This window comes from Podarcis bocagei (assembly GCF_964188305.1).
Source record: "Podarcis bocagei genome assembly, chromosome: 15".
NCBI classification, from domain to species: domain Eukaryota; kingdom Metazoa; phylum Chordata; class Lepidosauria; order Squamata; family Lacertidae; genus Podarcis; species Podarcis bocagei.
The window spans coordinates 29,136,575-29,151,758 of NC_138141.1; the positions used below are offsets into that span (position 1 = coordinate 29,136,575).

General features: G+C 44.5%; 1 protein-coding gene and 1 long non-coding RNA gene across 2 annotated transcripts in view; both read right to left on the reverse strand.

Annotated features, from left to right (window-relative positions):
- Window positions 1-13,235, reverse strand: part of BARX2 (BARX homeobox 2) — a 45,653-nt gene extending 32,418 nt beyond the window's left edge. Inside the window, exon 1 of the mRNA XM_081172799.1 lies at window positions 12,761-13,235. Coding sequence (XP_081028925.1) covers window positions 12,761-12,950 — 190 coding nt within the window. The 5' untranslated portion in view covers window positions 12,951-13,235. The remainder of the gene's footprint in view (window positions 1-12,760) is intronic.
- Window positions 1-15,184, reverse strand: part of LOC308574686 — a 306,109-nt gene that overhangs the window by 32,418 nt on the left and 258,507 nt on the right. The window lies entirely within an intron of this gene.

Sequence of the window (15,184 nt, forward strand, 5' to 3'; positions counted from 1 at the left end):
GTACAAACTGGCCACATTAATCACAACATACACAAACACACAGGGAGAGCGAGAGAGAGAGAGAGCGATGGAGAGAGAGAGAGAGAGAGAGAGAGAGAGAGAGAGAGAGAGATTGAATCCTAACTTGGGTGATGTTAACTTCTAGACATGCATCCGATAATCCCATCCCAACCATGTTATTCTTAATAAGGTGCACACCTTATTAAATTGGGATACACCTGCAAATTCTGTCCCAACTGGTTATATGTCCTTGGAAGATTAAGGGGAACGTCTTTCACGGACCCTTTTCCTGAACCAGCAGCTTTCATGCCCCAAGTGGTACAGTACCACTCTGAACAAAAGGGAGTCAAGGGTACAGTACAGATTTTTGTTAAGGCCTATAGGTATGATCCCCACTGAACACTCCCAAGTCCCACTGATTGCCATAGACAAGATAAATCTCTCATTGAATAAGTTTGTTTGCTAGGAGATTAGACAATGTTGACTACGTATTGAACATTCATTCTGACATGTTTAGATGATGTTGTGTCAAGCATGTATAAGCCCACACGTTCAAGCACATTTTCCTTATCGCAAGATGTGCAATCTTTTGGGGAAGCAGGTTTGCTGCACAATCAGCTATCACTGAGTTTGCTGGCGTGTGATTCAATCCCACCCCAAAATAATGACCACCTGGGAGCACCCCTCACCAAAGAAACGACAGGAAAGAAACGCTGGCAAACTTTCAAGAGGAGATGTTGAAGAAATAATCAACTACAAACCGATGCAGGCAGGTGTCAAACTGAACTCGAGAGGGGAGAAACGAGGGACAGAGAAAGTGAAATTAACAGATCTCAGCATCCTGGCATCCTTCCTCATCTTTGCTAAAGAAGGAAGTCCAGGTGAGCTATGTGGATTTCCAAGTAAACAAGCATAGGGCAGGATTTGGTTGAAACATTATTTAGGATCCGAGGGTGGGGAAATTATTTCTAATACTGCATGGGATGGGATCTGACAGCACCAAGTTATCAGCACCTTTTAAAACAGACTTTTAAATGACTCACTCGTACGGTTTTTCTTTCACTACAATTGTTCTAGTGTTTTCTGAAAGGGAAGAACCTAGTCACACTTAACATCTGCTTGTGAGATTCCCTTACTCTCTATGAGCCCATTCAACAGCTTTGATCAGTGGAACAGGCAACGGTTACAGATGCCACTCAACACTCACTCCATACCTGTAAGAAATCTTTTTTTTAAAGCACAACAACTTTGGAACTCCCTGCCACTTGACATCAGGCAGACATCTTCACTACACTCTTTTTTGGTGTCTACTTTAAACATTTTTGTTTAGGCAAAGCCCATCCAGACATGTATTTCAATCTGGTTTTTTTAAGCTTATTGTTATTTTTCTGAACATTTTAAAGGGTTGTTTTAAAGTGTTGGGTTTTTTTTTACTGAAAATTTTATTGTTTTGTTATTTTTGTAAACCACCTTGAGGTCATATGACATTTAATTGAAATAAAATAAATCTGTGCTTGTTCCCCTGCCACAGTATAAATAAGGAAATGGTTGCATGGCTCCCACACAATGCTTAATCATCCTAAACCGCAGCTGTATACATTTTTATCCTTCTCTTGATTCCTTTGTGCTGAAAACCCATAATCCTCATAACTGATGAGTCTCTTACCTTTGTGAAGAACAGTAAATAATAGGCAGGCATGTGCAAGATCAGATTAGCAACAAAACTGGAGAAGATTATAAGCCCTGATAAAAGGTGGAGGAGGAAGACGGGACAATTGCAGGGAGGGGACGAGATGCAAAACACCCATTCAGGCAACTTCGGGGAGTTATCTATTCAGGGTCACTGCACTGAGACTGGTGCATACTTATTAAGGTGCTAAATTTAGCACCAGAAAACCAGGAACGGGAGTGGAAAATAGGACAGGGTGTACAACAGAGAGCTGAGGTGCAGAAGCCGCTCCGTTGCATTTGTCAGAGGAGACGGCGAGAAAAACCAAGCAGTCCTGTCAGGTTATAGAAACAGAATATCACTCCCAGTCCATGCCTGGATGGCAAGACTTTTGGCTTTAAGGACCATGGTGTCTTGGAGGACTGCTGTGGCCCTCCTGTTGCAAAGCAGAAATTTCTTGATGTGCTCCTCTGCCTGGGGTCACAACCACGCCACATGTTCAGAGCACATTTAAAACTTCCCCTAAAGAATCCAAGAAATGGAGTTCACTAAGGGTGACAGGAATTCCCTATGTGGGGGAGGAAAACTATAGATATTAATAATAATAATAATAATAATAATAATAATAATAATAATAATAATAATAATAATAATACCCCGCCTTTCTCCTTACAAAAAGATTAAGAAATGCAAAAGGTAATCGTTCAAAAATAATTTAATAGAATTAAAACCGCATGAAAAAGAAATCTATTAAAATTCAGGTCATGAAAAAGCACAGAACTATTAAAAAAACAAAAAAAAAGCCACCTATTGTTTCCCAAAGGCCTGATGGAATGAGAGTCTTCACCTGCCGACAGAAGGAGGGAGCCAGCCTAGCTTCTCTAGGGAGGAAGTTCCAAAACCTGGGAGCAGCTACTGAGGAGGTCCAGAATTCTTTGAGGAAAGCCATGTCAATTTAAATGTGCATTAAATGTATGGCATGGGTAGGACCAGCATCTTATTTTGCAGGTGAGCAGCAACTTAGGGTGGAAAGGCAAATGAAGCAGGGTTGTTAAGGAAAATGGCAGCCTCATGTCTCCTTTGGCTTCTATCCCCTTAATGCCTGGGTATAATAATCCATATGGTGTGCAGTTATCTCACTGGGAACTTCTTCTTCCCATATGTGGCAATCAGTTGGGTGAGGGAGAGGCAGTATGATGGCATCACATCATAAACTGAGTCTCCCCCCCCCCTCATATGGACATCCAATGAGGTTTTCAAACAGAGGTTGGATGGCCATTTGTTGGGGAGTCTTCAGCTGTGATTGCAGGGGGTTGGATTAGATTACCCTTTGGGTCCCTTCCTCTATGATCCTATGAATCCCCACACCTGAATATTCACCACAGCAGACATTGAATTGGGTCAAAATATGCCTGAGAACGCTCATGGGTGCTCAGTTTCATCTGTTCCGATGACATCAATATATTACATCTGCTTGAAGGTAAGGTAGCCTTTCAGATGTTTAACCTGGATGGGGATAAGATGGAGATAGTAGCCAGGTCCTTCAACACACAATGGGGATCCGTGAATGTTATTTCAATTGTATTTCAATTGTTAGATGCATATTTTGCAGAGTGATTTTATTGTACAGAACCTTTCGGAATTTTGTCTGCATGACAATAAAGGTTTGGGATTGAACTGCTATTATTACATCTGCCAAAGTTGAAATCCACGGAAAGAGAAATCTGATTTGTCCTTCTAGCTGTTTGTTATCGGACACATGATGGAGCTCCGGGGAGCAAATGTCTCTGTAGTTGGCCACCCAATCCTGGCTGAATGCATGACTGACAGGATGCGACCTCGCTGGACTCAGGTGTAAATGAGCCTGATAAAAGGTATTAGCCACAACATTGTGTTTGCTTTATTTAACAGGATTAATACAGCTGTTACGCTTCAGATAATAGTAAGCTCTAGGTGGAAGGGGATCTCATGCTCCTCCACACTCTGATACAAGCACACTGTATCCATTCCTCTCTCCCTCCTTTCCCACAGTTCCGCGCAGTCCCTCAGGAATGCCGTAACAGTATCCGTTCAATTAAAAGGGGAAAGGGGTCCGGCTAAATATTTCCCAGCAGAAACGGTTTCCACCCAGATTCTGAAGAGCGTCCCAGATCAAATTTAAAACCCAGCCAGATCTACCACGCTGGGACTCGGTTGACCTTGTCCACATGGAATCCCACATGGTGCTTGTGGGGTCATCCGTATAGCAACTGGGTGGTTTTATAATGCACCATAAATCTGCTTCCTCTCTGCATTTGACCCAGAGGTGACAAGCCTGGATGAGGCTCAGAAAAAAGCACCACTCGTGCTGCTATTGTACAACCTAAGAACCTTTTCTAGGTTTCTACATTCTCCCACCTCTCATAGATGATGCTGCCTGATACACAGAACATTAACTATGTTGACTACCCCTGAGGCCTCTTTAAATTAGAAGCATAAAAAAGAGCCATCTACCTGCAGGACTGAACCTGACCTACTTAGCAACTGATTCTATGGGGCGCTCACTCGGAAGCAAGGCCAAGCTGAATATAAATAAGATTCCAGACTGATAGTCCATAAACCCCAAGAGGCATGACTTCTGCCAAATGCAGTAATTCCATGGAGACGCACCTTGTCATCCAGATCTAGGAAAGCATAGACATTTGCAGCCAACAGCAAGGTGGACAGTGGTACGCCTGATGGTCCTGCTACTTAGATTCTGCAGACAGTCACAGCTCTGAGGCAACTGGTCATTTACACCAACAATTTGCTTGCTTGCTGATTCCGAGCTAGCACACACGGTGGCCAAGGGGGGCTCTAGAGCAGAGATGAGGAACCTGTGGTCCCCCAGATGTCACTGGTGTGCAGTTTCCATCATCCCTGCTTATTGACCATGATGGCTGGAGCTGATGGAAGACGGAGTATGACAACATTCAGAATAGCTATGGGGCTCCCTTTGGGCAACTTCATTGTATTGCTTAATTATATTCACAAAACCAAAACAAATCATCTCATACTTCAGATATCCCTAATAACCATCCCACCAGTGTTCTTCTGATTTCAATACAAGATAAATGGCAACCAGTTATTTTGAAAGATCTGTGTTGCCTTCTTCTTCATAATTATAAGTTATGATTCGATACAATGCCACAATGTCCCAGGCCTTCCTTAGCCAATAGTCAATAGACAGGGCCTTTGTGTTTCTCCAAGGTTTTGCAATCATGTTCTGATCACTTATTAAAATTTCTCTCCTCCTAACCTGTTGCTTCACATGTCATAGGAGCAGCCGTTTAGATCATTTGAACTCACACCCAGTCCTAAACCACAGGCAATCAGGCTGAATAAATTTGATTGATCTGAAGGGCACAAATCCATGGATTTTGCCATCACAAGCTAGTGACCCTGGTGCCCTCCAGGTGTTTTGGTCTAAAACAAATGAAAGCAGCCTTATACCAAGCCAGACCTTTGTTCCATCTTGCTCAATAATGTCTCTGCCGATTGGCAATAGCTCTGTAGGATTTCAAACCAGGCTCCCTCCCAGTCCTACCTGGAGATGCTGCTGGGACCTTCTGCATGCAGACCACTGAGCTATGGCCCTTCCCCTTCTCCAGGTGCTAGAGTGCTACCAGCCATGACCACAAACGCCCACTTCACACCAGGTTGTGGTACATTTGGTACACATAAGGGCAAGACTTTGAGGGCAAGTGCCCAAGGCCCCATTCCACAAAATGAGCTAGATGACCCCCCATATTCAAGGCTGGCTGGCTGACCACATCTTGAAGGATACACATTATCATCTAAAGAGCCACCACACCACACCATTGAATAGAATTACTGAACAGCGTAAGTGATTACGCAAAGGATGTGTTGGAAACATTTGGACTCTTGGCACACAGGGTAAGAGAATGGTGTTTACTCTCTGATGGTGAAGTTACTCCACTGCCGCTCCTACCACACGCCCTTGAAAGTCAGCCCCAGTGGACACAATGGGACTTAGTGCTCAGGGTAAACCTGCCTAAGGTTGCTCTCTTGGAAGACTATGTTGCTGCTGTTGATCAAGGGCTGTGGAAATAATTTCTGCAAAACACAGAAGTTTTCATCAGACATCAGACCCATTCAAGAAGTTCGAGATCAAACTCTCCCTCTCTAATTGTTGTCGTTCAATTTGAACCAGATACAGTACATTGAAATTGCAGTGTGCGTTCCCATAAATACGAAAAACAAACAGCAAACTCCCCACCTGTCTCCTAATAAAACTGAATCACCGTCAGTCAATTTGCTCATTGCTGCAGTTTCTAAGGCTTTGATCAGCTATTCTATCGTGGCTGTAACTCTTGGAAATTTTCCCTGCCTAGTGAAAACAACTCTTGCCACTAATAAGAGATTCGAAAGCAGGCTTCAAAGAAAGGTTATTAGCATTACTAAGTGAAATGGCCATAGGATCCATCAGGAGATTGACCCCTGAGGTCTGACCAATGACCTCTAGAGTTTGTTCCTAGTGTTTCTGAATCATATTACAACTTCACCAAAGATACATAGAATCTGTGTTGACATTTTTCTCATATAATTTGATAAGAATATGGTGGTGGTGGTTGTTTTTATAAAAAAACAAACTCTCAGATTATTAGATTTAGTGGGATTACTTCAACCCAGACCCCCCAAATCAAGTACTTTTCTTTGATTTCTGACCCTTTTGGAAATGCAAGAGACATCCTCTCATATTCTCCTATGCAGCCTAGGCTTGCTTTGGCATGTTTTGCTATTCCATGGGTCCAGAAACTTGACTGCGTTTGTGTAAATCAAGGTCAAGACACAGTTTAAAATTAATGTTGAAATGCCTTTGCATTCATACCAATCTCCTGTGCGAGATCCGAGTTGGAATTGAGAGAATTGGCCGTCCAGGATCCCAGGGCTTTTAAGATTTCTACTCTTTCATAAAGGGGTTTGTGTTAGATTGCTCTGCTTCTTAGGCTTAAGTCTGCAGACATCTTATCTCATTCCAGTCTCAGTGGGACCGCCAAGAGGATTGAAGAAGACGTCTCTGACCCTCCCAACCAAGTGGCTCCGAGATGAAAAGGAGAGATGGTCGCCATGCCGGCCAACACAAATACTCGGAGATTTGACTCCCGATGTGAGAAAGGTCTGCCATGCTGCACAGCTGCAAAGATGAAGTGATTAATTATGAAGATTATTATTCCAAGCATTTTAGAAGCAGCCTTTGCTGTAATATCTGGGCAAACTTTACACGGTTTCAATTAAGGGCGGTCACGCCTGGGCAGAGTTACATGATGCCTTCTTCCTTCATCTTCTAGCTTTCAGAGACGGGAGGATATCTGAGTAAGCAGCTTAAACGCTGGAGCTGGGGAAATTATGCAACTTTCTTTTTCTTCCCGTTGTTCTTAAATGGGAATATAAATTTTTAATTAAATAAGTCTTGCACTGCGCTAACTTTTACACTGCCATTTGGACTCTTCTCCTGCTTACGAAAACACTGGGAGCAGTGACTCAGGCCAAGGTTTAAATCAGCAACTGAGCTCTGGTTACAAAAAGTCTTATTAACATCACCCATATCTATATATCAGCCTCATCTGCAGATCAGTTGAAGGATCTTTTATCTTCGCTTTCCATGAACAGTGGTGCGAATCAAGCATCCACTGTAAAGTTTAGTCGTGGGAAGTTTCTAATTTGACATACTGTGGTTTAGAAAAATTGATACTGCCTTTTGTGTGTGTGTGTGTGTCTAGAAATCTATCCTGAAAAGCTATATGAGTTCATTTCTATCTTCTGTAAAATTCACCTTTTAGCAAAATCTTAAATCACCTTCTCTCCACTTTTATTTTCCACTGCAACGACAGCCTTCTCTTCCCCTGGTTTCTCCACCATTCTCGGCCATTAAATTGCAGCCCCCTTGCTGCAGAGACCTCTCTATTGTTTATGCTGTGAAGTGCCAAGTAGCATACACATTAGTGGCACAGTACGAAATAATAACACTGCTCCTAATCATAGTAGAGTTTTGGTTTTGGTTTTAACCAGCCTGGCAAAAAAAAAACCCCAACAACCCAAATTCTTAACACCACTCAAAGAATTATATACTATGGCATTCAAACAAATTGCAGGAAACAACTGAGGCTACTGGAACAATTTCTAGACTACTGATTCACTGCTTTTGAAACATGCAAAGATTTAGAATTCAGGTAAATAAGGCGTGTAAATGTTCATAACAGAGTCATCTGTGAGCAGCCACTGAGTCACCAAAGTTTACTACATGCTCAGAAAACTACAGTGAGTAGCCCCACACCGCTCCCCAAGGCAGGATGATCATAAAAAAGTTTCATGGTAGCCCACGCAGCTAATTAAAAATATGAAAATGCATCTTTTCAAATTAAGTTCAACCCCAGGGGAAAGTGATAGCATTAAGCATGGATATAGTTTCCGTGGGTCTGGTTTCATACTGCTCCTGTAGAAAGTTTGTGGGAAGGATAGTTTACACAGAGTTAAATCTAGTGGCAGAAATTATTCCCCTTTTTCTAATCTCCTCTGCACAGAATGATCTTTCACATGATACAGAATTGCTCATTTAAAAATGGTGCCTGAAGTCTAGGGATGCTTTCACAAGTTGATTTGCGATTTTTGCCTGGAAATGTAATTTCAGCAGCTTTTCTTTCTTTTTCTTTTCTTTTTTAAAAAAGGAATTTCATTTTTGCAATGATTCCCTTTCTCTCTGGGCTTCTCTATAGGAAAAAAAAAACTTGAGCCAAAACCGTAAAGGGGAAATCTTGCCTTCAGGTCTTTAATAAGTACCTATTTAATCCAAAATTCTTGGCTCGCTGCTTGTGAAAAAGGGAAAGTTCAGAGGAAATTGATATGAAAATTCGAATGACAAGATAATGCTGTACCCAGATAATCTCGAAGTATGGGTTGCTCTGGAAAGTCGGGGGAGGGAGAGATTCGGCCTCTGGGCACTTTTCTAACGATTTAATTAATGACACAATCTGCTTATAGTATGCACTCTCTTACTCCAGACTGAGATATAAATACGTTCAAACATCTGGGCAAATGAAACTGGTTATTCCCAAATGGTGGGGATGTCATGGAAAGACAGTCTAACCCTAAACTCATTGACTCAGAAGTCCATCTCACTGGGTTCAGCATGATTTAAGGCTGTGTACACATTACTGTCTTAAAGCACAGCTAGAGCCTTCTTTTTCTCAATTCAGACAGAAGCCGGTTTGTGGGGGGAAAGCATCAAAATGCAGTATTTCACAAGGAACAACGGGAGAGATGCAGGATGCTGAGTACACAGTGGTTTATACACAGCCTAAGTCTTCTCTGTTTGTATCCCTAGGACTGAAGTCTAGGAGGCTGTCAGCACCGAACAGAGGGACACAGAGATGGATGTAAAGTAAAGCCAGAATAGACACCATCTCATAGTACCCCTGAAACAAAACAAAAGTTAATTCCACCGAACTAAATAACCCCCTTCTTTGCTTTCACAGACATGTGTTGTTGAAGTGATCCATGGTTTCTAATACAATTATTGTGCCGTTTCTCTGCATTTACACCACTAATAACAGCTGTGGCACTACGGATGTGCATGACAGCTTATAGGGCACTTGTTTCTTATGTTATTGGATTTCAATGAGAATTTCTTAATTATTTCAGTTGTAAAAAGAAAAGAAAGCATAATATGACTATCAAATCTGAAACGGTGATATAGCTGCCCACTGACTTGCCTCCTTTTAACTGTTATAAAAATGATTTGTTGGACATCAAAAATCCAGTTGTTTTATCCCAAGCAGGGCAGGGGAAGTCTATGACCCTGGGAGAAAATACACCAGCCTATTAAATTTCATCAAATGGAGCATTGCCACAGGTGAAGCTAAGTGCCCAATACCTGTGGGAGAATCCAATGAACAACGGCTAATCTCACATCACACGTTCATTGGGCAACTGTGCTTAACTTCAGCGGAAACCCTAGGCGAATCGCAGAGGAATGGCTGTAGGTTGTGCGATAGGTATGTTTTGCTCCAAGTAAAATCTCTTCCTTCCTTCCTTTCTTTATCAAAAAATGACACAGGTGACTCAGCCAAGTTAAACTTCTCAATGCACATTTATATTTATATTTTGTGGCGAAAAAAGGGTCTGAAAGATTTTTGATCAACTCTTCTCCAGTTCCTTATGTCATATAATTCACAAATCCTGAGTGACTGAAGCATTTTCATACTCGTGCATCACCAGCATGGATTTGGGTTCTGATGCCCATTGTCAACCCAGAACCGCCTGCAAGTGCAATTTTACCGTTCACTGCTTGCGCAGATAATTGATGAATTCCTATGGGGCAATCTTTAATCCAAGGAGTGCCCATTCTACTTACAAGATATTGCAAGTGGAAGCTTCCAAACCACAAGAACAGAACACATACAGACACTTTGCAATGAACCTTCTCTACCGAAAGTCAGTGCCCAGGGATCTCATCTAAGCCTGTTTCCTAACAAGGAAACAGACAGAAGCAATTGTCTTGTAATTAGATTACACCATGGAGGACAATGGGACTCCTCACCTCGTACATGCTTTCCCATCCTTCCTCCAAAGCTCAAGTTGAGCGTTACTTATTTTATCCTCGCAACAAACAGGCAAGGTAGATTTAGCATGAGAGAAAGCAACTTGCCCAAGGTTATCAGACGAGGTCCAGAATTTGAACTCAGGGCACCCTGATCTAACTCCACTCATTGCACCGTAACATATCTGCCAAGCAAGGAGAAGCAAGTGGAAAGAAATGCTTGAACTTCAATTGGAAGGCGAGGAGTATATGCAGTCCCACAGAATAGAAGTAAGCACCTTTCTGGGCCAATACAACCCAGCAAGAGTCCTTTTCTCCAAATCACACACAAATAAAGAGTTTGGCAGGGAGAGAGATCCAGTTTCTACCAAAGAGTGTTTAAAAACCAGAAAAGAAACTGTTTAGTGGAGGGGGAGAAACACACCTTGCCTACACCAGAGCAAAGCCATTGGATTCTTCTGATAAACTCATCAGCTCCTCCTAGTTCAGAGTTTATCTACACCCTTATTCAGCTCCAACGGAAAGCTCCATCCGACATACACATACACAGGCATCCAGACCACCATCGTTTTATTCCCGATTAACCCAGAATCACGGCCAGCATTCCATTTCCACACTCACAATCATCAGCATGGCTTAAAATCAACCTCATGTCACCTTTCAGCTTTAAATGAAGAAACTGGGGGGGGGGGAGGAATCCATCTCTCTCCTTCTTTTTTCTTTGCAATTTCAAAAAAACAACCAAACAACAACAACAACCAAACAAGTAACTAATGCATTTTAACCAATCCTGACAATTACAAAGGACCTTAATGCAAAAGTAGAACACCTGTTCCGGATGCAGAAGGTACTAGGCTCAAACACTGACATTTCCAGGAAGGACTTGGGGGGTGTGTGTTAAAATTCCTGCCTGAAAAACCAGAGAGCCACTGCCTGTCAGTGTAGACAATACTGATCTAGATGGAGCAGTGATCTGGCTGGGTCTAAGGTAGCTCTCTGCATGTTCCTACGAGCGCTGGAGCAGATTCTCACTCTCTTTTTTCATGCTTGCAAAGTCCACCTGCTCCCCAAAATTAATACCATCATTTCTGACATTGCTAGACCAAGAGGATAGCTGTGCGCTAAGGGGAGGCAGAATGGGAGGTTTAGACCCTTACTGTTGGTGGTGACAGTGGCACCACCACGCACACTGTAACGAAACCCTTTTTTCCAAGGGCACCACTGGAATGAGCAGGAGGTGTCAACAGAGCAGCTCTCTGCTTTGAGAACAGAAGCTCAAACTGGAATTGAATGTTTGCCCACTCAGAAATCGCCTTCTCCAAAATAATTGGATTGTCATATGGCCCTGCTTTAGAAAGAATTCTATGGGACTGCATGGCTCAGTTGGTTAGAGCGTGGCGCTGATAACGCCAAGGTTGCAGGTTCGAACCCCGTATGGGACACCTGCGTATTCCTGCATTGCAGGGGGTTGGACTAAATGATCTTCAAGGTCCCTTCCAACTCTACAATTCTGTGATTCTATGAAACTTTGGAGATGGTGGTGGGGCCTCGATCCTCATCTTCCACCATGAACCGCCAGTAAATCTTATTGCCCACCAGCCACTGGGCCCTCCACACACCTGGGTCACCAACAGCTTGTTGGGTCAGGGAAGTGATTGGCACTTTTTTTATAGAGGGCCAGATTCAGCCTGGGGTCTCCAGTTGCCAGTCCCTAACCGGTGGAATTATCCTAACTGCAATCTGACTGATTGTGCTGATTTTTCAAGGGTGGGGGTTGCTCATGCTTGGAAAAGTTGTGGACACAACATGTTTCTTCCTCACCAGCAGGACATGTCCATAGCTGTCAATGTTTCCCTTTTTTAAAGGGAAATTCCCTTATTCCGAATAGGATTCCTCGCAAGAAAAGGGAAAAGTTGACAGCTATGGACATATCAAAGCAGGTTTCACTGACTTTGAACATGAATTTAATTTATTTCATTCCAAGTGTTCTTTATTCCACCTTTCCAAGGGGTTTGCATTGCTCAAAGTAGCTTCCAATTATTTATTTTCTGGCACACAGTGCTGTCCTCACCAGCACAATCCTAGCTATTGAATGCAGCGAGGCTTACTCCCAGGTGAGGAGGGGGTACGTCAACTTTAATTCTTAGTTATTGTTATTTATTAACTTTATATACCACTCGTTCATCCAGAGATCACGGGGCTGTTTACAACATATATCTATCACTTCATGTCTTGATAAGTTTGTTTCTCCTTTTAAATACTTTTTTTTTAAAAAAAGAAAAATGTAATTTATATGTAAAAATACATATAAATGTAATTTATAATATGCTAATTATATGTTGTAAAAATGGTGTAAACCCCAACGGCAACAGGAGTGATAAATGTGAGGCTCCCCAAAGAAGGCTTCCCTTTCCTCCTCAAACTTTTCTACCACTTCCTTCGCCTGGAGAGGGCAAAGCAGCAAAGGGTCCCCTTGGCGGGCGGCGAGGGCGAATCCCGGCAGCGGTTCTTACCGGAGCAGGAGTGGAGGGGTTTTGGCCGGACGATGAGCGACGCCGGGCAGACGGAGTAGAGCGAGAGCTTCTCGAAGTAATCACACGTCTCCTTGGACAGGATCTCGTCGATCATGAAAGTCTTGTAGCGCCGCCTGGCTGCTTTCAGCGGCCCCGGGGGAGCCAGCCGGGCTTCGGCTTGGCAGTGCATGGCTGGAGCGCCGAGCGAGGAGTCCCCGAGGAAAGCGCGGCGAGGAGGGCGGAGGAAAACGAAGCGCGCCGGGGAAGGGGAACGGAGTTTGGCCGGAACTGGGGGGGGGGGGGGGTAGGCGGAGGCTGGCAGCTCTAGCCAAAAAGAGAGAGAGGAGGCTGGCCGGAGGAGATCGCCTGGCCAGGAGATCCAGCGATCCGCCTTCTTGCTGCGCCTGGCTCTGTGACTCCCTCTCACCCGCACCCAGCCAGCCTCCCTCCCGGCTTGTCTCCGTCTCTCTAGCTCTGCCTTCCCCACCTCCAGCCTCTATATAAGCCGCCGCGCCTTCGGAGGACAAGCCGGCTGTCAATCAAGTGCGCACCCCCACCCCCTTCGCAGCGCCCCATTGTTCGGGCCTGGGACGCCCGGGCAGGCAGAGCTTGCTATTTTAAGGACTGCTTCCCTCCCTTCTCCAGCTGGAAGGGCGCCAAGGCCTTGGGTTAGCTTAGGCTGGCTGGCTGGCTGGGGGGGGGGGGGGACGGGACGGGACGGACGGACGTGAATGCCTTCCTCCTCCTCCTCCTCCTCTTCAAATCTGAACATCCCCAACCCTTTCAGGCGAGAAGGAGCGCTCCGTCTGCGAAGTTCGGGAAACTTTCGCAAAGCGCGTTTAGACGGGGCCAGCAGCGCGATCCGAAATGTCCTCGAGGTTATTCCGCACCGGTTCCTGCCTTGCGGGGGTTGGGTGGACTAGATGACCCTTGGTGTCCCTTCGAACTCTTATAATTTGTTTACACACACACACACACCACACAGGGTCCCAACGATCCCCAAGGAAGCTCAGTCACCCGTCTAAAAATATCTGGGCTCTTCCCAGCTGCAAATCCTGGTCTTCCCTTCCGCGCGTTCGCTCCGATGTCAGCGGCGCTTGACTCGCTTTGCGCGGCCCCGGAGCGGGTGCTGGAGGCTGCAGACACTGATTTGAGGGGTGGGGGTGGGAACCTCTATTGCGCACACTGAGGTCTACTTTGGAGTAAGCGTGCCAGGGCTTGCTCTGTCCATCCCTCCCTCGTTAAGCCCCGGGACTTCCAACCACGGCTGCGATCCGATCGCTCCCTGCTTTGGAAAGTCGACGCAGCGTCCGGAGTTTGCGCGCGGGCTCGGGACAGGAAAACACTTCCTTGTGGCCTGGATCGGGGTCGCTTGCAGGGTTTTCCGGAGCCCATCGAATTGTACTTGCGGTGCTGACATGATTTTGCCAAGTTATAATATATCCTTTTGAGAACATTCTTAGTATATTCACGTCGGTTTTGTTAGATCTGAGTTGATACACCCAACGCTAAAAACATCACAAAGAGCCAGCAGCTGGATCTGAGGTGAATCTGAGGTCCTGCTGCCCTCACCTTTGCGGTGGTGTCTGAGGGATTCAGTCTCTAAAAGAGATTTCCGCCCTCTAAGAGCAGGGAAGAACTAAGGAGCCAGTCAAGGGAGATCCAGCTTGCCGCAAGATCCGTTTCTCCCTGAATCTGCCCCCGGTCAATGAGGCTCGCTAAGGCGCAATTTATTTGGGATGGGGAGTAACCAATACCGGCAGCAAACCCGAGACGTGGCGACCCTTGCATTTTTTCCTCTCTTTCAATTCTGCTCGCCGGTTGGCAAGAAAAAAAAAGGCTGTCGATTTTCATCTTCGGAATTATTGTTCTTCTTGTTATTTAAACTCCTTGGCCTCTTCTCTCCCCCCGCCCCCAGGGATTTTGTTCCTCGGGGCCTTTGATGCCTCAGTTTGATTTGTTTTAAATCCATCCACCCACCTCTGCAGATGCCACTAAAAAGAAGAAGAGTGTAGGAAAACAAAAAATAAAATTTTTATGCACGCTGTAAAGTGTGCTGCTGTAAGTTATCTTTTGCACTTCCCGCTAATGAAAAATTATAAAAAATAAGATAAAATTGCAGACGTCGCTAGGCTTCCTTGCAACTATCCGCGGCGTAAAATAGAAAAGCAAAAAACCACAGCCGCGGAGCCTCTGCCTTTTCCTTCTCTCTGGGTGTCCGCTTGATGTTTAGGACTTGTCATTTCTTCTTTGCCGGGGATCGCGGCCCTTGCAGCTCTCCGAGTTGCTTTCACCATCGTGCCACGCCTCGTTCTGTGCCAAGGCGAACTGTCATTAATTACTGAATATATCATTATTATTAATTATATTTCTTTGCGTAGTGTGACACTATTTCAAAGAGATTTAACAATATAAAACACAACC